The sequence below is a fragment of the Brassica napus genome, chromosome A10 (assembly GCF_020379485.1).
Source record: "Brassica napus cultivar Da-Ae chromosome A10, Da-Ae, whole genome shotgun sequence".
Taxonomy (NCBI): domain Eukaryota; kingdom Viridiplantae; phylum Streptophyta; class Magnoliopsida; order Brassicales; family Brassicaceae; genus Brassica; species Brassica napus.
This window is the reverse complement of record NC_063443.1, coordinates 503,035-524,919: the sequence shown is the minus strand read 5'-3', so window position 1 is coordinate 524,919 and position 21,885 is coordinate 503,035. Positions and strand designations below refer to the sequence as shown.

The 21,885-nt window shown below is 32.3% G+C and overlaps 3 protein-coding genes and 1 long non-coding RNA gene across 5 annotated transcripts; 1 reads left to right on the top strand and 3 right to left on the bottom strand.

Moving 5' to 3' along the window:
* Positions 1 to 1,052: 1,052 nt before the first annotated feature.
* On the bottom strand, positions 1,053 to 6,342 carry LOC106369395 (NAC domain-containing protein 69). Its single transcript, XM_048743330.1, has 4 exons — positions 3,178 to 6,342; positions 2,792 to 3,081; positions 2,100 to 2,172; positions 1,053 to 1,600 (listed from the first exon to the last, which is right to left on the bottom strand). Exons 1-4 carry the CDS (start codon positions 3,317 to 3,319, stop codon positions 1,452 to 1,454), a joined length of 654 nt encoding a protein of 217 aa, XP_048599287.1. The 5' UTR covers positions 3,320 to 6,342; the 3' UTR covers positions 1,053 to 1,451.
* A 3,791-nt stretch (positions 6,343 to 10,133) lies between these two features.
* On the bottom strand, positions 10,134 to 14,275 carry LOC111201228. Its single transcript, XR_007317296.1, has 3 exons — positions 11,265 to 14,275; positions 10,645 to 11,175; positions 10,134 to 10,565 (listed from the first exon to the last, which is right to left on the bottom strand). It is a non-coding gene; the product is annotated as an uncharacterized LOC111201228 (long non-coding RNA).
* A 1,072-nt stretch (positions 14,276 to 15,347) lies between these two features.
* On the top strand, positions 15,348 to 18,000 carry LOC106370074 (NAC domain-containing protein 1). Of its 2 annotated transcripts, XM_013810145.3 has the most exons (7): positions 15,349 to 15,618; positions 15,705 to 15,985; positions 16,367 to 16,471; positions 16,548 to 16,922; positions 17,016 to 17,156; positions 17,250 to 17,417; positions 17,543 to 18,000. In XM_013810145.3, exons 1-7 carry the CDS (start codon positions 15,468 to 15,470, stop codon positions 17,747 to 17,749), a joined length of 1,428 nt encoding a protein of 475 aa, XP_013665599.2. In that variant the 5' UTR covers positions 15,349 to 15,467; the 3' UTR covers positions 17,750 to 18,000. The 2 variants fall into 2 exon arrangements, with proteins under 2 accessions (XP_048599286.1, XP_013665599.2); XM_048743329.1 differs by lacking the exon at positions 17,016 to 17,156 and having other exon boundaries at positions 15,348 to 15,618.
* Positions 18,001 to 18,242: 242 nt separating this feature from the next.
* LOC106370073 (protein ARV 1) lies at positions 18,243 to 19,991 on the bottom strand. Its single transcript, XM_013810144.3, has 9 exons — positions 19,825 to 19,991; positions 19,665 to 19,712; positions 19,497 to 19,586; positions 19,364 to 19,409; positions 19,199 to 19,260; positions 18,996 to 19,081; positions 18,806 to 18,872; positions 18,596 to 18,671; positions 18,243 to 18,493 (listed from the first exon to the last, which is right to left on the bottom strand). The coding sequence occupies exons 1-9, from the start codon at positions 19,927 to 19,929 to the stop codon at positions 18,342 to 18,344; spliced, it is 732 nt and encodes a 243-aa protein (XP_013665598.1). The 5' UTR covers positions 19,930 to 19,991; the 3' UTR covers positions 18,243 to 18,341.
* Positions 19,992 to 21,885: the final 1,894 nt, after the last annotated feature.

The window sequence follows — 21,885 nt, the reverse complement described above, 5'->3', positions numbered from 1 at the left end:
TTTTGTTTTCACATAATAAATGGACTACTAAGGTTAAACGGATCATGCACCATTTTCTAAATAGGTCAGAAAATGAGAAGACAAGCTCGAGAATGAAGATACTTTCGTATTCTCTTGGTAGTAGACTAGTAGTTACTACTTCTGTCAGTCTGTCACATGATAATTGCAGTAATATGAAAAATAAACGTCACTACTCTGTGTCTGGTTTAGCATGAGAGATTTTAGATTCTTTAATCAAAATCAAAAATGTCAACTAGACAGGGTCTGCAACTGGAAATCCTATTTGCCCTCTTTTCTAATTAAAAGTAACGTAGTCTTCTTTTCTTTCTAACATTTCAACAACGCCACAAGGTAAAGATACTTCTTGGGGCAACTTATGTTCTTATTGACCTAGTTTAGCAGGAGAGATTTTATTTACAGAATTTAGGAACAGTGCAAAGCTACCTCAAAATCTAGTTTGCAACCCCTCTTACTATACTCTTTTCTGTTTTAAAATGTAAATAATTTTAAGTTAACATCACTAATTAATGTTAAAAAAATGTTATTTTAAAAATTACTTCATCCGTTTCAGAATAAATGATGTTATTCTTTAGTGCATAAAAATTAAAAAAATTACTTTTTCTCTAAAAAATAGTTTTAAAAATGTAATTTAAAAGTCATCCAATCAATTACATAAATGATTACAACATCTAATTAGTTACACAGTTTTCAATAAAATTAACATAAAAATATCAGAACATCATCTATTTTGAAACAACAAAAATCTTCTAAAACACCATCTCTTATGAAACGGAGAGAGTTATTTAATATATAAGTTTAACCAATTACAAAAGTTTACATAATTTAATTGGTCACACAATATTTAATAAATACAAAAAGTGTATTGAAATGTTAAAATTGTTTGTATTTTCAAACAATAAATGTTTATAAAAACTATTTATATAGATGTTTATAAAAACTATTAATATAGCTGTTTATAAAAACTATTTATATAAATGTTTATAAAAACTATTTATATAATGAAACATATGGATAGATGGGAGTAACATATTCGTAGGAGATCGTGAAATTAAACTAGTACAATATCAATAACGCCAAAAGGAAGATTACAATACAAATAATAATATCAATAGAGAGACAGACAAAAGAGAACTAAAGTAGAAGAGATCCAAATGTTTATAAAGTCCTCGAAGCAGTTGAAACTGAGCGTTTGTTGAGAAGTAAAAGAGCGGCGTGTGTAGTCTGATACTCCCAAGTGTCCCAATCAGTTAACTTATTTAGATTTGGTCGGTGTAGGGAGTTGGAAACGTTACGGGCCCCATCACTGCCTCGCTGATTTCCAAATGCTGCGGAAAATATATAAAATAACTTTTTGTAACATAATTAATTAATACTTTTATTTAACCCTTTTTTTTTTGAACAAACTTTTATTTTACCCTATAATAGTAATTTTATTTCATTTCTATACCAATAAAATAAGAAAGCAATTTTTTTCTCAACGTTGTGTCACTCACATTCGAGTTTTCCACGGTGTTTTGTCCGTATACGTGTCCATTTTCTCCGCGAAGGAGACCGCTGGATTCACCTTGTTCCCATGACTTTCAAATAAACACACAAGAAACAAATTTAATTAAATTAGTATGAAATTTTCTCGTAATATATAATGAAAGACGAGTATCTTTGTGATAACTCGGATAACCTTTTGAAACAAAATCTACAGTAATTATTAAACCTATTACAATGCAAGTTTTCATTCTTACTGGTTAAACTTAAAACATACGGAGTGAATATATAATGCTTAATATTTGAATAACTTCATGTTAGATCTTTTGATTAAAAATTCAAACTGTAAATATTCTAAAAACACAATGGACTCGTATTCTCACTTTTTAAGTGGTCACAGCTTGACTGTCCCAAAGAAACAAATCAATAAATCATAAAATACCACGCTAGCTCGTGGGATCTTTGGTTTGTACTTGAAGAATTATCAGTTATCAAATAAAATTTCGTACGTACATGCGTTGTATCGGCGAAACTTCCCCAGTGGTTACTGTCGAACTGATAAGAGTGGTCAAGCCACCTAGAGCTGTCGAGTTCTGGGGTTAGCTCTTCTAAGTCATTACAGTAGTCTCCACCGTAATCTTCGACAGGGTCCTTGTGGTGCGTCAACATCTAAAATTAATCATGCAATCATTTAACCCAATTAAACCCATTCACATCAAACCAAAATCGTACTGAAAAGTCAAATGAATACTAATTAAAAAAAATCGAAGATGAAATAATCTGATTCAGTTGGTCCGATGTTTTTTTTTCTACCTAAACAAGTATTCTTTTTTTTTTTTGAAACACACCTAAACAAGTATTCTATAAAAGAAAAACATATTGCTACAATATTAATCATACTGAGACTGTACACAAAAGTCAAAAACATATATATATATATATACCAACACCTTAAATATATGAAAAAGTTGTTCCCATATTATGTAAAATACCAGGGAGTCATTAAGTATAGGATCTGAAATGATAGTGGGAGAGAGATCTGTCACCGCAGGGGAAGCATCTACGGCGACGCCACTCCGTGATCTTGTCTTTTTCTTGAGTTTGCAGAGAACAAATGCGTCCTTCACATAATTCATAGATAGTCACTAATTAACGCTTCAGTTCATACATATAGTTTGGGTCACAAATTTATGTTTTGATCTAATTATAAAGTTGCTACTAACATAATTTAAAGTGGAAATGAGAAGAGTCGCAGTTTTAATATCGCTTTTGGACCTTTAATTACTACCTTATTGGGGTGGTGGAGAAAGGAATGAAATTCATGGATGATCCAAGTGAACTTGTGTTGTTGGGCTGGGGTGGGTAGTAAAGTAGATGATCTTCTGTTTTTGTTTTCTTGGAACACAAGAAACTTCTTTAAACCGATAGGGTTACCATCAGTGTCCTTAATCGTACAGCTATTCCCCGTTATCTTCCAGTGTCCTGTCTTTGATGCCCTCTTCCTTCGGTTGAGTTTCCCGAACTTCTCTACCGGCGATATGAAGTACCAAGTGTGACCCGATTCTATCTTCGCCAGCCCTTTCAAATAACACATAAACATGCAGAAGTGATGTTAAATTCTTAATATGAAAATTTAGGGTTTATGATTTTAATTAGGGTTTAAAGATAACCCACCTGGTAAATCTGCTGGTTCATGGTGACATATGTTGACCTCGTTTATTTGTTTCTCCTCAGGATCATCATTTTCTGTGATCTTGTTATTCAAGTAGTAGTTAATGAGCTCATCCTCAGGTGGGTTAAATGTGTACCTATTCATCTCTATTAACCAAGACACTAAGTTTGTTACGACACACGTGAAAACAATGGGCTACAAATCGAATATGTGGAAAGCCACAAAAGAAAATGAGATTCTATAAGAGTTTTATTGATGCCTAAGAACTAAGGAAAAATAAGAGAGGAGTTCAACTGATGGAGCAAGGCTTAGCTTAAATAGGAGTGTTAGCCGGTAAAGATGTTTACTTATATTTAATTTGTAAGAGACCAAAATGGGGGTAACTAAACACTGAATCAAAGCGAAAACGACAAAAAGGCACATTGATGATGAGAAGGCATGGCACTATGCTATAATTTAGTTTAATTTTCGTCAAATAAACGTTATATAATAACACGAAATGTACGGCAACAAGACCTCGCCGACAGAGAGTTCTTTGATTTTCTATAACGAACAAAAAAAGAGAGTTTTCTTTACTTTAAGAAATCAAAGTAATTTTGTAATAACTTAAAACAGTTACCCTTTTCTTAAGACAAAGAAGGATTTTCAAAACCTAGTATGTCTCAATATTAACCGATTTACAATTTATACGGTAGTTCCATACATAAGAAATATGACCCATCCATATATACTAAGCTTTCTAATGAAAAAAAAAATCTAAAACATAAACACGACTCCAACTACCACTAACAGGTCTAGTAAGTAGTATATCTGGCAAAAAAAGACATGTCACTAACCCACGCTAACTGAACAACAAAAATTGTAATGCTAAAATATGTAGAAAAATCCAAATTTTCTTTTGATAACCCTACTACAAAAACCCATGTGAGTGCCACATTCAAGCTGGTGAAAGTATATAAAAAGAGGTCACATGTGAGTGCAAACCACATGAATCTTGAACCTCGTTTTCCAAAAGGAAATTTGTCAGTTAATATAGTATCATTATCGGATCTAATAAAACTGAAACATTTTATTTGGACGGTCTTCAGAGTTTTTGCTTTTCTGAAACCCAAAAATTTCCACATTAAATTATTAAATAATGTAAAAGGAAAGGCCAATAATTCGCGCTGAAAATGTCGTCGCCTTTCTTACTTTACATGTCACTAAAACTTTTCTTTTGTCGACCCACTAGGATTTTATATACTCCCTCTGTTTCACAATACATGATGTTTTGGCTTAATGCACAAAGATTAAGAAATCTCTTTTCTTTCAAAAAAGTAACTTAAAAATATAATTTAAAACTCATTCAACCAATTACATAAATGACTGCAGTATTTGATTGGTTGCACAGTTCTCAGTAAAATTAAAAATAATATCAAAATATCAAAACATCATCTATTTTGAAACAAAAACAATCTTCTAAAACATCATCTATTCTGAAACGGAGGGAGTAAACACTAATAATAGCTTCGAATGAACAAATATTTTTAAGTTATATATAAATTTCTTTAGCAAATAATCGTAACTATAACTCAGGATTCGCTTTGTTCTTTTTATTTTTCTTCATGGCGGCGACTCACTCCATTTCTTGCATGTTAATTTCATTTCTTAACTTGTTGGTTATTTAATTTTTGTATTTACGTACGAAACACTTTTTTGGGTCAAAAATATGTTTCATCGTTTGGTCTAAGCTCGAAATTATTAAATGAATCTTCTCTTTTCGATTTAAAGATAATATGAAATTTTAAACGTAATGTAATATTTTCAGTTTCTTATGACTATACCTTTGGTATTACTAGTTTTAAACATTTTTTTTCTGTTTTACAAAAAAAACATTTTTTCTTTGTTAATGCTACGAAGCTTCGGTATATATAGATATAATAATGATTATGTATAACTTTGTATAATTGTATATATGTTACTATATGTCTATGTTAGTGTACTGTTCAGTGTACCTGTAAAGGATATGTAGTTAGGTTACAGCAGAGAAAGATATATGGAATTGTAAGGTTGAAATCTAACCGTAGAATATATAAACACAAATGTATACCTACGGTCCTACGCGTTGGCTTCGTCCTTTTTTCTTCATTTACGATAACGTTAAAATAAAAACTGCAGAGTCCAAAATACAGGTGGGTTTTAGATATGTTTGGACTTTGTGTAGTCCGGACAAAGAGTTAAATACTAGGCCCAAAGTATATTTACGAGCCTGGATCTTGATTCGCTAAGTCCTGCCCAGGCTCTCGATAGATACATAATATTACATATGCATTAAGATATTTGAAGGCATACCTTTGATTTCTACAAATAAAATACGCAAAACAACTGGTATATTCTCATAAACTTTAAACTAAACGATATAATTGAATTTTATTCAGTTGTTCCAAATCACTAAAAGTTATCCTTTCCACGGTTATCAAATAAAAAGAAGAAAAAAAACAGTCTAGTAAGTAGTATATCTGGCAAAAAAAACATGTCACAAACCCGCGCTAACTGAGAAACAAAAAATCAATGCTATAATATGTAGAAAAATCCAATTTTTCTTTTGATAACCCTACCACAAAAACTCATGTGAGTGCCACATTCAAGCTGGTGAAAGTATAATTCCAAACTGAAAAAGAGGTCACATGTATATATAGATGTCCGTATAATAATATGATTATGTGATCTCTTTTTCAGTTTGGAGTTATACTTTCACCAGCTTATGTGGCACTCACATAAAGAAAAATTGGATTTTTTTACATATTATAGCATTAAAAATTAAAAAAATTTGTTGTTCAGTTAGCGCGGGTTAGTGTACATGTTTTTTTTGGACTTTCTGCACTCCGGCCAAATGTAAACCTACGCTTGGCTTTCTTCCTCTTTTCTACACGTACGGTAACTTTAAAAACTGAAAAGTCCAAAATACAGGTGGGTTTTAGACATGTTTGGATTTTGTGCACTGCGGACAAAGAGTTAAATACTTGGCCTAAGTATATTTAAGGGCCTAGGTCTTGATGAGCTAAGTCCTATCCAGGCTTTTTGTATGAAAAAACAGTTTAATCAACCGTAAGTTTTTGTTTAAAGAAAAAAAAAAATCAACCGTAGTACCCAGGGGCCGACGGAGAGAAAAAGCTATGGGGCACGTGCCCCCGTCTACCCTTCATATTTAACTGCTAGGATAAGATCTACAAGTTGAATTTATATAAAAATTATTTAAAAAATATCGTATGAAAAAAAGGAAAATTTATATTCTTGATCGAATTAATATTTTTGGCTTTTAAACAATTTTTTTTTAAAAAATTTGTTAATTACATAATTCGTTTACTGATGAGTAGATCTTATTTTTAAAACTATTTTAGGTCAAAAACTCAATTATTACATAAGAACCTAACGTTTAGGCCGAATAATCTCAGACCTACTATTTGGTTACAATGAAACTATATCAGCTCGGTTTTATATCATGATTTAGCAATTTAACAGTTAATTATGGTTATGAAAAGTTTACGTTCGCATATCACTCTTATATATCTTCAATATTTTTCTCATTTTTGTGTCAATTTTTTTCATTTTGGTTATTGCTCCATATAAATATTGATTTTTGAGTTTATTCTCATTTCATTATTTTATTTTGGCTTGAGATTTAGAAAATGTTTAAGATTTATTTTTTTAAAGAGACACATACTTAGATTAAGATTCACACCTTGTGCAGAATAAATATTTTATATTTATTACTTATTTTGTGTTTTTCTGCATATTATGAAATAATAAATAATAATTATATATTAAATAACTAAGAAATCAGTTACTATTATGTAATAATTTGGCGTGCGCATATAAATCAAATGATAGCTCTTGTTTATTCGCAATCATTTTAAGGTAAATAAATCAAAACAATCAATCTTATCTATCGATATATATTATTAAATTTAAATGATATTACCATAGATATATAATATACTTTTAATATGGATATTTATTAAATGAAGTTTCTATTCATATGATTTTATGATTATTTGTATATTTATGTAACAAAATTTTACACAATGATTTTTTTAAATGTGAAATGTTTAGTGGTTTCAATAATTTATAATCATTTAAAAAAACAATGAAGATTTCAAAATTAAAATATTAAAATTTTAATATATATTCAAGGTAGATATCAAAATATAAGTATGTATTTTCATATGATGTATAGTTTAATTTAAAAGATATGAAATATATATATATATATTAACATAACACCTATTAAAATAAAATTATTTATTCATATGATTTTATAATTATTGTATCTTATTATAGAAAAATAATTAAACATTAGTCATAAAAGATTGTGTGAGACTTTTAACAGTTTTAGTAATTTATACACGTTTTAAGAAATTTAAAATACAACATATACCAAAAAAATCTAATTTTTTATTATATGATTAATGTAATTATGTAATTTATTTTAATAATAAATAATTAAACAAAATGATAGAAAGTATACAAATTGTTAGCAAATATTTATTATTTAAAATTATTAATTGACATATATATTTTAATCACATTAGATAATTTCGTAGGTTTTATTTAAAGAAAGAATTAATATATACTAATTTCAATTTGATAAATGAATAGTCCATAATTAACATACTATATAATATAACATTCTCTATCAATTTAATTTTGGACTAACAAAATCCTCAATTGATTCTCAAACCACCACGTAAGCAAAATTAGTATTATAATACATGATAACTTAACATGACATTTTTTTAATTAGTACAAACTACATGTTATAATTTTTTAAATGTTTTTTTATTAATATATAACGGACTTGTTTGATATTTGTACAAATGCCCTCAACTAAAGAAATATGTATAGTGAAAACTGCGTGTCTCCCCAATTATATTTGATCTTAGATCCGCTCCTGTTAGTACTTAGTAGCAACAAAAACAACAGAATGACATATACGTACATATTGGTAGATACATATGCATTAAGATATTTGAAGGCATGACCTTTGATTTCTACAAATAAAATACGCAAAACAACGGGTATATGTTATTCTCATAAACCATAAAAACAAAACGATATAATTGAATTTTATACAGTTGTTCCCAACCACTAAAAGTTATCCTTTTATGGATTGATGAGGCAACAAGCACTTTTCTATGACTTGTTTTAAAAGCTTAATTATTTGATTGTGTTAGCAAACACTGATGAAAAGTACACTTACTGCTTTCCAAATGTGTGAAAATAGAAATATGTATCTTTCAACATCGCAAGCGCTAACAAATGGTCAGATTGAAACAATTGGTTGTGACATTTCGCTTCAATTTTGTTTATAATTTTGTAATAGTCTAACTCTTTTGACTTTATAATTACTACCTAAACCCCAGAAAGTGTTCCGAAAATCCTAAAAGAAAGAAAGAAACTGTTATGATTTTAGTTTCTCTACAACTTCGATCGATGTACATGTAAGATACATTATAGTATAATTTTCTCAATGCCAAGGAGTCTTTTGTAGTCTCCAATCTCCATAATATTTAAGTGTGCAGCATGCACATGTTAAATTGTTAATGCTTAAGTTCAAAGTTCAAACCACATTAGGTAAAATTATTGCTAACTTTTATTCTGTGTTTTTCTGTTCTACTTGAGGTATAAATGATGGTTCAATATTTTCCATAAATCATATCTATTTGCTTTTGTTTCGCAATAATATGATTATAGATTCATATAAATCGGGTAAGTAGACAAGGAAAAAATTAAAGATTAATAATTTTCACTTAAGATCTGAAACTGATTTTTTCATCCAGAGAGGTATATTTTTGGACAATAAATGATTATATTAATCTAAAAGTTTAATGGGTTTAAAAATGTACGACCGAAGGTAACTTCAGCTGTCAGTAAAACTTTGAGATTATACAAATAAGATGTTAGAGCATCTCTAATGTACACATCTACAATTTTCTCTAAAATAGGGATCTTTATTATAAATGTGAAAATACTCCAATTTATGTCTATACAATAGAGGAAGATAAAAATATAGAGAAAAATTACTTTTTACCTCTATATTTAGAGGTAAAAATAACAAATCTCTTTATTTTTCATGTAAATATATATACATTGGAGCATTTTCATTTTTATAATAGAATTTTTCTATTTAAAAAAAAAATATAGAGTGAAAATAAAAGTGGATTAGAGATGGTCTTACCGGTTTTTAATTCAATGCACACATAAGCAAGTAAAAAATAAGTGTATTTTATATTCAGGAAGATGTGAGTGAAGTTTGACTAGTACTTTATTGATACTAGGTGCTGAGACCCCGCGCAAGCGCGGGGCTGGTTACTTTGGATATCGGTGGAGCGGTATGATTTACGGGATGTTGGTATTGTTTAAGATTTGTGCAAATTAAAGAATAAAATTTATCGGAAATAAGACAACAAAATTGATCCTAGCTTTTGACGATTAACTCAAGTTAGAGACATCTCCCAAAACGGAAGAAAAATTCAAAAAGTATAATTAAGGTAAAACATAGAGAATGTGAAAAAGACATAAACATGAAACAAAGAGCGTGGAACAACGGAAAGGGAAAGAGAAGAAGATGAAGAAGCTTACGTCAGGTATATGAAAATTTAAAAGACAGATATTGTGACAGCGCAGCACCAACTTATTTGGGGGTCCATATCAAGTTATCAACTCTGTATATATCCGTTGTTTGAATAAATACTCAAAATTTCAAACTACTTGCATTACAAAATTATTTTATTTTTTTAAAATACACATTGTTTGCTAGTACTTGTTAGGGAGCTCAAGGACCGTAGTAGCATATATTAAAGCTACACTAATTTTCATCGCTAAGATCACACATTGTCTACATCTTTAACGTTAGGATATTCCAAGTAACACTTCTCCTCGTCTTCCTCGTCACGGGTTCTATCTTCATCTTGTAAACTCCAAGTAACCATCTTCCAAAACGCAGCACTCCACTTCTCTTCCCTCTTCAGGCTTAGCGGTGGTCTGTGACAAAATCCAGCCGTTGGATTGAAACAGAGCTTTTATATTGGCTTTGTGGTTCATAAGAGTTTCAAGAATGGTGAAACTGGAAGCATCGTGGCGAGTGGCTCCCCTTTTAAGGAGATCTGCCCCCTGTGTGAAATAGTTTAACAAAACATAAAGATTAAAATAGTTTAACAAAACATAAACGAAGGTTGACGTTTTTACATTATGAAAAAGTAATTGTGGGTTTAAAATGTTTGGGCTCAAGTTATGTTGGGCTCTATGTCTAAAACATGATTTGAACTTAAAAACTAAAAATAAAAAAAAAACGTTAGGTTATCTTTCTTTTTTTTTCTCCGTCGTCGGGACAGCATCACCTGTGGGATCCCTGACATGATTAGAGCTTAAGTTTGTGAGATTGGGGAGCGATAATAGTGTGATGCATTATTGAAGAGGAGTTTACTTACATCAGTTAGGCTTCGTCCGCATCATTCCATTGTCGTTGGTCCTCGGGTGCTTCGTCGTCGTCGGAATCTGCAAAATAAAAGGTTTTAATTTGTTAAGTAAGATGTCTTTTATTTCTTTTAGATTCGGTTGCTAAAAACATAATTCATTCAGTTTTCCTATTTTGTTTGGAGATTGCAGGGATGAAACTGTGGATCACAGAATCCTGTAAGAAAAACAGAGAAAAATCATTATTTGTTCATAAAAAAACCCATAGACAAAACCAAAACAAAAACATGAAGACACGTTTCATATATGAACAAAGAATAAGCAAAGCAGAGTTAAAGTGATAAAAAATAAGTTAGAAACAATCATCACCAGTTCATCAAGGAGGAGAATGGTGATGTCCATAAACTCTCCATTCTTGTTAATGTTACTGGAATCCTAGAATCGGATGAGTCGACCAACAATGGACTGAGTGGACCTTCCAAGGCGGAGAGAGTTGAAGGTGGAGTAGGGAACGGCGGCAATGGCGGCTGAAGCGGCTGGAGCAGCTGGATAAGTCATTTTTGCGACGGATGTGAGAAAGTAAAGCGATCGGAAAACTGAGAAAGAAAAGTTTGAGACAAGATGGAGTTTTTACCTCGAGGGATTCTATATATATGAGAGCTCTGAAGGCGTTAGAGGAGAAACTAAGCGTTTGGTAGGCGCAAAACGTGCATAGAGCCTTAAAGATCGACCATAATAGCTTGTTGCCGGAAGGAGAATCGCAAGCGACGAAGGAGATGGTGAAGATGGCGGCTTCCCTAATCTTCTTAGCTTTGTCTGTATCACCACTTTGGACAGATACAAAGCCTAATAAACAGAAAATAAATAAGCCCAAAGCCCACTTTTTATCGAAGTCCATTCTTTACCCATCAATTTAAAAAAAAAAAAGAGGTGGGGTCCACAATGTTATATTAATTTCCGACCTTCATAATATATATTAGTTTCGGCCATCATTGTACAAAGTATCCTTTAGTGTAGTGGTATAGTTGTGGGTGTTTATATCTCAATAGCCTGGGTTCAAATCACATATTTGACACTTTTTCACACTTTTAAAAAGTGGGACCCACAAACCGCTGACGTGTCGCATCAGGAGGAGAGAAACTCTCCTATTATATAATAGACTAGGGGCATTGCCCCCGCGCAAGCGCGGGGTTGTGGACAAAGTTCTTGTTTCATCTTAATATTTGCTAGGGTTATTATAGTTGTGAATTTTGCGTTTTGAGTTATTTTTCAAGGTCTTTTTATTGTTATAGGATTAGATTTGTAATGATGAACTGTGTATGCATTGTTCTCCACTTATGAAGTACTAAACTATGTTAATAATGTGATTTATATAGTTTGTGTTGTTGTTTGCTGTGTCAGTGAGACTTATTGTTTGTTTGTCTTTTTAATTTGTTTATTGTAATGTTGAGAGTACATAAATTATATTAAAGTTGTGGAACGTACCTTTTGTTTCTAGATATTTTCTCTCCAGTTTAGTTGTGTAAGTTGTGTGTATTAAGTAATAGTTTTTATTATCTTTATTATATTTGTTATATGTTTTTATTTTATTTTTAAACTTGTTGCTCTTACCGAACCTTTAAAACAAATACATGAAGACTTGTAGAAATAACTATAAAATGATTGATAGTTATGAGTATTTAGGCTTTAATGAGTTTTAAACGAATTTATGTATTTCTCATAAGAAAACAATAGCATTGACTTGTTGACATTGGGCATGTAAGCTATTTTTATAAGACAAGAGGAGTGAGCATGTGGAGATGTTGTTGCCGCCTTTGTGTCTGTCGGGATTATCTCTTGTATCTTCTGTTGTGGTTGTGTTTGTTTATATTTTATTTGATGGGTAATATGTAAACAAAAATCATTATTAGATGTATTTATCAGAGTTCATAACTTACTCTGCTTTTTTGTTCAGGTAATTTCACTGATCTTGGTTGTCGTCTTCGTCTTCTTCGTTGCGAAAGTAAGTTTGTAAATTGTTAAATAGCTGGTCGTGAAGTTTGTATTTGTTTGCCTGACTCGATTTATGTGTCGTTGAGTATTAGTTGAGGTGATTGGTTTGATATATTTATTTTGAAGTTTATTTCTAAGATTAGACAAAAAAGAGAGGTGATTATTAATGATTCATCTTTTTTGGAATTCTAGTTTTTGGTGTTTTGATTGTTTGGGTTGTTGTGGTTTCTTTAAGCTGTAAAATAAAAGTTTGTGTAAAATTAGTTTGATAAGTAAGAGAGATAAGTAGACGACCACATAATTTGGGTAGGAAATATTTTTGATTATTGATGTTAGCACAATATTAATAATAATATAAAGATAATTGTTTGTTGATTGTTTCTTACGGATCAATGAGGAGACGGATAACGACTCAAGTTGTTTCTTTGCTAAGGTCAGAGCCTTGGACATAACGGATTTTCCCAACCACATCTGCGAGTTTAAATATTAGTTATGATAACGAAACATATTATAAACCCAGATGCAATATGATAATATATATGGGAGTTGTAGGTTTGTGTTCGCAATCACTTAGAAATTGTCAACAGTCTAATAATGATTGGAGATTGATCTCAGGAGCACCCGTGATGACTTCATCAATAATAGTTGGTGAGATGAAACGAATGAAGAATGGGTGATCAATTATCTTGTACATGCTTGAACACCTAGCAACCTCAAAACGATCGACTTTCACAATGGAACCGACTTTCAAAGATGGCATGTAATGATTAGCATGTCAGGCCGAAAAAAACCCATGAATCACGAAATCGGCAAATAATATTATTTAACAAAGAATCATGAAATCAAATAAAAACAATTATACTAAATAAATATGATAAGTAGAAGATTAACGTGATGAACCTTATTTAAAAATGAAACTCATAATACACTTGTAGGCATGACCCACAGAGAAAACTGAAGAAGCAAAAGTTTCCAACTTTCATAAATATATATTAGTTGCGGCCATCAATGTACAAAGTATTCTTTAGTTTAGTGGTATAAATGTTGGTGTTTATAGCTCAATAACCTGGGTTCGAAACACATGTATGGTACTTTTTCAAACTTTTTAAAAGTGGGACCCACTAAAACGCTGAGGTGTCACTTCAGGAAAGACTCAACTCTCCTATTATATTATAGATTTTGTTTTTGTTTCTTTCTGATATTTGTGTGGATGACATTAATCTTTGCTCACAAGGAAAGGCTCTTATTGGTCCATATGGACCACTTGCTCTTGTTTCTTCTATGAGCTCTGTTATAAATCGTTACCACGAATTACTAAGATTTAATTGGTCATGAATTTAGTTTCGTCATGAAATCAAATCAGCTTTTAGATTTTATTTTTCTAATGTTTGTTATCCTCATCTGATTAGATAGTTAAACGTCATGTCGTCATGCATCATCGTTTGTCCAAATCCATGGAATGTGTAGATAAAAAGCTGTACAATTTCAAAACAATCCATTCCCTTTGTATTTTTTTAATTATCAACTCACTATATACTTGTATAATTTACTCAATTATATATTTATATATGACACTAACTTAAAATAACTATCTATCTCGATGGTTTGTATAAGACAAATGAGTAAATGATTTCATGATCTTATAAATGAAAAAACTTATACAAGGAGTCACTAAGATTTGTTATGGTCGTTGGTATACGTGTGACTAGAAACGTTACGATATCCCAAGATTGCTTAGCAATACAATATTTAAGGTGAAAGGCGTAGGCACTTTTCATCACACGATATGGCCTAACATATGGGAGTGAGAGCCATTTAACTAATCACCTACTTAATGACGCCAAAAGGGAAAAGAGCAAAAATTAAACTACTTCTCACTTTGTGTATGGTTCTATTTCTATTGCTGGATTTTTTCCAGACTTTGTCTTTGAATTGAATTAGCTGTAAACAGCACGGTCAAACTTTCAGCTGACAATTCGTAATCTTCTAGATGTATCCAACCAAGTAACCAACCAATAATACATCATATGATCCAAGAAGATGTTTTTCTACTTGTAAGAATCAAGAGTAAGGAGGGGACAAATCAAAGAGATAAGCACCCTCAATTTTAAAAAAGGAATAGTGAAGATCCTCTTTTATTAAGAAATAATATGTGTGTTTACACACACAGCTAGTGAAGGAGAAGAAGTCAGGTTCAACGTTCTCACCTTCGTCTTTTGGTCCCCACTTCGACCGCCACCTTAAAGCTTAAGATTGAAATTAAAAGCTAAATTCTACTTACTCGGGGTTTATTCTCTTTACCATTTGCTTTTACAAACGGTAAATACTGTAAAAACTATTTTTTTTCTACAATGAAACTAAAACATAAATCACAAAATACACGTCGTGATAATACACTAGTTCTTGTATTTTCTGCGTTTGGGACTTTTTAATCTTAAAACTCTAGAAATACTTTTTATAAAGTGAAAAAGAATTAGGTGAATTGAGAGAACAGATCATTGGGTTGGTGTTGATACTATTTTTACCAAATCAGGATAATCTATTGTAAAACCACATTTAGATATTGATGTGCTTTTCCTACCCTCTATAAGCCCATGAGGTTTTGTACTGTTAAAAAAAAAAACTATCACCAGATGAGATGAAAAATCGAATAATTTGATTTAATTTAATTATTTAAATAAAATAAAATTGAAAATTTACGGCGCTTATATAAACTCTAGTTCAGTCTCTCCCTCCCTCCAATTCAATCAAACCAAAAGCAAAACACAGAGAAAGAAACAAACAAACTCATAGAGCGATCGAGAAAGCGACCGGCGGCGAAGAAACTCTCCACCGGATTCTTCCGATGGTGGAAAAGCCAGGGTTTGAGTTCCGTCCGTACGACGAGGAGCTCGTGGGTTTCTATCTCCGCCAGAAACTTCTCGGAAACCATAGTCTCGTCGACGGAGTCATCAGAGAGATCAAAATCTGCAGCTTAGATCCTTGGGACTTGCGCTGTAAGTTTCTATTATTATTTTTCTTCGAATTTTTTATTTTTTTTTAGTTCCTGATTTAGGGTTTCTGTTCCCTGTCTCTGTCTCAGTTCAATCGAAGATCAAATCGAGAGATCCTGTTTGGTACTTCTTGTCCCTTATAGAAAACAACAGGGGTCGACAGAGCAGGACGACGCCTTCAGGGTCGTGGAAACTCACCGGAGACCCTGTGAATGTCAATGATCGGTGGGGTAACTTGACTGGTTTTCGAGGTAAGATTGGTTACAAGAGGGTTTTAACGTTCAGCAAGGCGAAAAGCAGCAGCAGCTCCGTATCCGAGTGGGTGATGCACGAGCTTCACTACACCCACACCGACTTGCCTGAACACAAGGTAATAATATCATCCTCTTTGATTTGGGTTGTTTTGTTTGAGTCGTGTTGGTAATCTGATCCCATTTCCAGATTCCCCGGTCGATTTTAATATATAAATATATATTATTATTAAAAAAATGTTACAACACTGACTTTCTGTGGATTGGTTGTTTCGTGTCTATAGCGGCTGTGCTAATTTAATTACTCATCAATGTTATTAAAATCATAAATATTATGTTGTTTTTTTTTTAATGAATAATATTATGTTGTTCTGTTTCAATGTGTATTAAGGGATGTTTGTACGGACAACACAAAGTTTAGGTTTGAAATCTCTGTCTGATTTTGCTTTTGACAATGATGAAGCTAATGTGCTCTTGTTGCTGGATTTTTTTGTGTGCAGAGGACCACCTATGTCATCTGCAGACTAGAATATAAGGGTGACGACGTGAACATCCTCTCTACTCCCACTTTTGCTCCCACTATGGCCAATAGTGCAAGCTCTGCGGTCAGTTATATACTATTTTCTTTTGCAGAACCTTAAAACAATATCTTTGTGTCTTCAACTGATTTTAATGTTCCAGGTGGACCAATCACTTCAAGGGAATTCTGGACATTACAACACTTTGTCCGAGTATGATTCAGGATATCAGTTTAATGGAAACTCTGACATGCAGCAATCATTTCAAGGATATTCAGAATATTTCAACCCTACCTCGGAGTATGGTTTGGCTAATCAAAGCAACAACTGGTTTAGCAACCTACAACAACAACAAGTTCCTTACTCTGCCCCATATCAAGATGATTCTGATGTGTGGAGGCAGGTTGTTGAAGAAGACTGGCCCTCTTTGATAGATGAAAGGACATGTATGCGAGTGGATCTCATCCATCACCGCCCTAAAAAGCCTGTCACTGGGATTTTTGTCGGTGATAGCAGTGATGATGACACTGACTCAACGGTAACACCACTTTACAACACTATATATTTACAATCTGTATCACTTCTGTTTTGAGAGTTTTGTTTACACGTCTGTTTTATGGGCTTTTAATAGATTGGGAAAGGTACTTGGAGCTCGACCGATAGCGTTGGTAGTAAAGATGTACCATACCATGCTCCTAAAGATGCTACTCCATCTTTAAGTACTGTTGAGCCTTTGTACAATGATAGCAGTGATGATGACACTGACTCAACGGTAACACCACTTTACAACACTATATAATTACAATCTGTATCACTTTTGTTTTGAGAGTTTTGTTTACACGTCTGTTTTATTGGTTTTTATTAGATTGGGAAAGGTACTTGGAGATCGACCGATAGCGTTGGTAGTAAAGATGTACCATACCATGCTCCTAAATATGCTACTCCATCTTTAAGTACTGTTGAGCCTTTGTACAATGATGAGCCGCAAGAGCAACCAAAGCAGCTGATGTTGCAGTTGCAGGGCAAACAAAAGGTAATTGTTATTATTAACACTCTTACTGAGAAACATGATTCTGATGCAAAATGTGTAATCATTAATTCTTCAAATTCTAGTTACATTACATGTTAAATTATGAAGGGGTGTGATTATGTTTGCAGGTGATAAATAAGCAGAAAAGCGAATGCGAGTGGAAAAGGGCTGAAGACTCGATCAAGAAGGCTCCATCCACCTATGCAGTGAAGCAAAGCTGGATTGTTCTTGAGGAGATAAGTCAGAGGAAGTCACGGTGGATCTATCTCAAGAACATCGTTGGCCTCTTACTGTTCATCATCTTCATCATTGGTTGGATTATTCTGCTTGGTTAGATTATCTAACTTAGATGGATCAAATCCGGTTCTTGCTCACAAGTTTCCTACTTTCTTTCTTGTTTTCTTTCTTTTTTGGGTTTCTTCATCTGTTTTCTAGCTAGGAAAAGTCCGTACTTGTGCCATAAGAGAGGAAAAAAAGAGCGGTAAAATAGATATATATATATAAGAGAAAAAAAAAGAAAAGGGAGGTACAAAAAAATGTATATGTAAGAGAGAAAAAAGAAAAGAGAGGTAAAAAAAAAAGAAAATATGTAGAGAAAAACAAAAGAAGCTATGTATCATTTTATGTAGTCTTGTATAATATATAAAACGATTTTGCATTAAAAAAAGATCCAATTTGTGTTAAGATTGTTGCTGGCTCAATGATTTGACAAAACTGACAAGAAAAGCAGAGAACCAACAATTAAAAGCATCATTTCTACCAAAACACAAGTATTACTTTACCATTGATGTTAGTAGCACTAGAGATAATATGAATCAGCCATTGCAATTGTATAACACATACATTTTATTGAGCTGGATGAAACATGTATAAGTGCTTGATATTTTCTTCAAAAACAAAAGATTATAGTGGAAGCTGAAATTGGAATCATAAAATTCTGAACAAGGAAGATAGATATACAAGAGATCCAAACTGTGTGAAGAATGTTGTTGGCTCAATGATCTGACCAACCAAGAATCTAACTGTGTGCGCGATTAAGCATACAGCTATGCATCTGCTCGTGGTTGATTCAGTCATCACTGGTTTGAACACGAAACAACGACATGCAGTGTTTGAGATTCCAAAACAACAAAAGAATTGGTCTTGATCAACCGATAAGCATTAGTAACTGAAAGTCTGACCTTTAAGAGCCATGGAGTTGGATGTTAAGACAAGCATATCTATAATGAAGATCACTGACACTGGAAACTCCCATACCTGTAATAAACAAGATTCTGACATTTTAAGCAAAGAGGCATGAACACAGAGAGCATGATTATGAAAAAGCATAAGAGGTTTGGTACTCCGATATTAGAACTTAAGTTAGAGGAGGTAAAAGCTCTACAACATACCAGCATCGCTAGAAGAAAGATCTTGAAGTAACTTGAGATTAATATCCCCAAAAGAATCTCTCTTTTTCTGCCAAATGTCAACAAAATAATACAGAAATCAATGGTCCATGGAATGTTTTAGATACTATCCCGAAAAAGTATAAATGTTTGGTGAAGGGCTCATAATAAGACTGAAGAATGAAGAAATCACCTGGAAACTTCATGTAGCAAACCCTTAGCAGCAATGGCAAAAGAGAAGAGAAATGCAAGATTTGTTGACAGGACGTCGACTAGAACCTGTTACATGCAAAAAAGTGTACTATCATTACTCAACTACCTCAATGACCATAAGAGGAAAAAAAACAATAATTCTATCAAGTCTACTAAAGGATATTAAAAAAAAAAAGATCCAACCTTCACAGTTACAAGAACCAAGCTCGAATGCTCATTAGTTCCTCTCAGTAGCAAGCTTCTATCTTTGACGAGTAGTTTAAGGACTTTCATATAAGGTTGATGTATAAACACCACTAACTACACATTATGGTCTGATAGCCAAAAGAGTAAGAAACAAAAGGATACATGAGTCTAGAAGAAGATAAGCAAAGACCAACTTCCACAACAGATGCTGCAACAAAAATTGAGATAAATCTTTTTTGTATTCTCTTAACAATGTATGAATGAAATCAAGAGCTGGATTATCAAAACAATTTACCTGAATATTAACAGTTTCTTGATTAATTTCATTGTAGAGGACGTGCCTATATACTTTAGGTCTGTGGAGGACTAAATCGATGAAAATAATCTGCCAAATTAATCAAATTTTTAAATTCCCAAAAATGAATAGAAACACCAAATATGGAAACTTTTACCCGTTACCCACCATGCGTTCACACTCAATGTATTCGTCTGCGACTTCCTTGCAGTTTCCCTAAATAGAAAACATCTGTGTAAGTTTCGAAACAAAGATGGAAACTTTTGAGAAAGAAAGAACAAAAAAAAAACCCTAAATTTAAAGTTAAAAGAGGATTCGTAAAGCTTACGCATTTCATTAGACGAATGTTGCCAGGAGAGTATTGAATGAACAATGACTTAACCCTGAACCCACATCCCACGCATCTGTATTCACTCGCCATTGCTCTCTCCATCTCTCTTACTCAGCTGCTCTTTCTCATGAGTAGAAGTAACTCGAATCCGAGACCGGGTCCGCAATCCGGGTCAGGATCTGGATGGCTTGTTTTAAACCTTAATGGGCCTTGTATGGGCCTAAGTATAAACCGGGGTTTCGGAGCCCAAACTGAAATATCATTACCTACGTATACAGAATATTATTAATAAAACTCTGTGTCATGTGTGACCTAACATTTTAAAATGCGTAGATCCATAAACTGTAATGAATAAAAAGGTACTGTTATTACTTTAGGAGCAACATATAGACTTTATAGTTTACACATCATACTCAACTTATTTAACGATATATTCTTAAGTCCGAATTATTGCAATTGGTAAGGCCTAATGGAAAGTCTACTGGTTTTCATTGCGTTGCTATATCGTAGTATTTGTTCTTTTCAGATATACTTCATGATTTGCGGTGCACAATTTTATAAAACAACCTTTATATTGCATTTCAACAATGATGAAGTTTATATAATTGGATTAAATAAGAAAAACTAGAGGGATCTTCGATTTTTCTACACCAGAACAGAATGTCAAAGAATAAACAATCTCTTCTTCTTTGTTTAATCAAACATGGCTGCACAATAGAAGCTTTAAAATGAGGCTTATATCAAATAGTTACCCTTCAAAACAAGTATCCATTAAAAATGGAATGGTACATCTAAATATGAAATTATTAAGTTTTATTAATCAAAATATATAAGAAAGGGAAGAATCCATTAACCCCAGTACGAAGTTTCCTTATCATCATCAATCATGCCTATAAAAAAACCCTAACCGGCCTACATATTTCCAGTCTCTTTTAGGTTAGGAATCTAATGAGAATGAATTGTTTATTTAACTCAACAATAATTGTAGCATGTCATTTATTCTCTTTATCCTTACACAACTAGTTACCTAGCTAGCGATATATTACAATATTTTGTGCTTTAGTCATTTTCATAATTTTTTAATTCCATTCATGCTTTTCTCTAATAGTCCTCTTTTATAGTTTTATTTCACTGTATCTTCTTTTATATGCAATCTTTTGAATATAAATATTATACTTTTGACAACTATGCACAAACCTTTTGAGACATATCTATCTATTCATCAATACATAGAGGAGCTACTTGTAGACTATTTGGAATACGTATTTATATATTCCATTCCATCATTTCCTTGTAAATGTGTTTATACTTTATATGTGTAGACCTTTGTAACTTTGTTCCCCTATTTATTGAAGATATGTGAGCTATACATATAAATTAATCCATATATATATATTATAGTCGCCATATATGTCAATCTTACGTACTGTTTGATGTTCACTGTCCCGGAGTACTTATACACACCCACACACTTAATCCCATTTCTGATCCTTAATTAGTGTATATGGTACTTATAGAAAGTTATGTTTAAACATGTATCATATCTAGGATCATTCGCTCACCAATGATACAGACACGTATTTGTACCTACATGTACGTATGCGCATAATTATAGTAAACATGCCCACAATATATGTATAAAAGGCCGAAGCATGATCTAGGAACTGGTAGTTAATTAGCATGATCATATTTTTACTATAAATCTATAATTATGCATGTACAAAGTTCTGTAGTCAAGAAATTAGTAGTCGTACATGACACTATAAACACGTATCAACGAATGAATATTTTTATAATCAATTGAGAATCTTAGGATGGAAACTGTATTCTCTAAAGACTGCATGCAAAAGTTTCATAAAACTATTTATACATTCATGAGTAAGTATGTATGTATAGGGTGGCTACATATATATTTATTTATTTATTCGGAGGCATATATAGTAATTACTTGACAAATGATTTAGGGTTCTATAGCGTTCTAAAAGAGCTTGTGAGTTTGTGAGATCTACAGAGATACCTGATTTGGTAAACATCACTTCAACTTACAATCCAAACCAA

Bases quoted from the DNA above. Each gene is read 5' to 3' on its own strand.
- LOC106369395 (XM_048743330.1), bottom strand. From the start codon at position 3,319: ATGAATAGGTACACATTTAACCCACCTGAGGATGAGCTCATTAACTAC. The intron at 3,082-3,177 runs GTGGGTTATCTT...GTTATTTGAAAG, and splicing joins TGAACCAGCAGATTTACCAG to GGCTGGCGAAGATAGAATCG. The intron at 2,173-2,791 runs GTAGTAATTAAA...GATTAATTTTAG, and splicing joins TTCTCCACCACCCCAATAAG to ATGTTGACGCACCACAAGGA.
- LOC106370074 (XM_013810145.3), top strand. From the start codon at position 15,468: ATGGTGGAAAAGCCAGGGTTTGAGTTCCGTCCGTACGACGAGGAGCTC. The intron at 15,619-15,704 runs GTAAGTTTCTAT...TCTCTGTCTCAG, and splicing joins AGATCCTTGGGACTTGCGCT to TTCAATCGAAGATCAAATCG. The intron at 15,986-16,366 runs GTAATAATATCA...TTTTGTGTGCAG, and splicing joins CCGACTTGCCTGAACACAAG to AGGACCACCTATGTCATCTG.
- LOC106370073 (XM_013810144.3), bottom strand. From the start codon at position 19,929: ATGGAGAGAGCAATGGCGAGTGAATACAGATGCGTGGGATGTGGGTTC. The intron at 19,082-19,198 runs GTTGGATCTTTT...TGCATGTAACAG, and splicing joins TGGTTCTTGTAACTGTGAAG to GTTCTAGTCGACGTCCTGTC. The intron at 18,672-18,805 runs GTATGTTGTAGA...TGTTTATTACAG, and splicing joins TCTTTCTTCTAGCGATGCTG to GTATGGGAGTTTCCAGTGTC.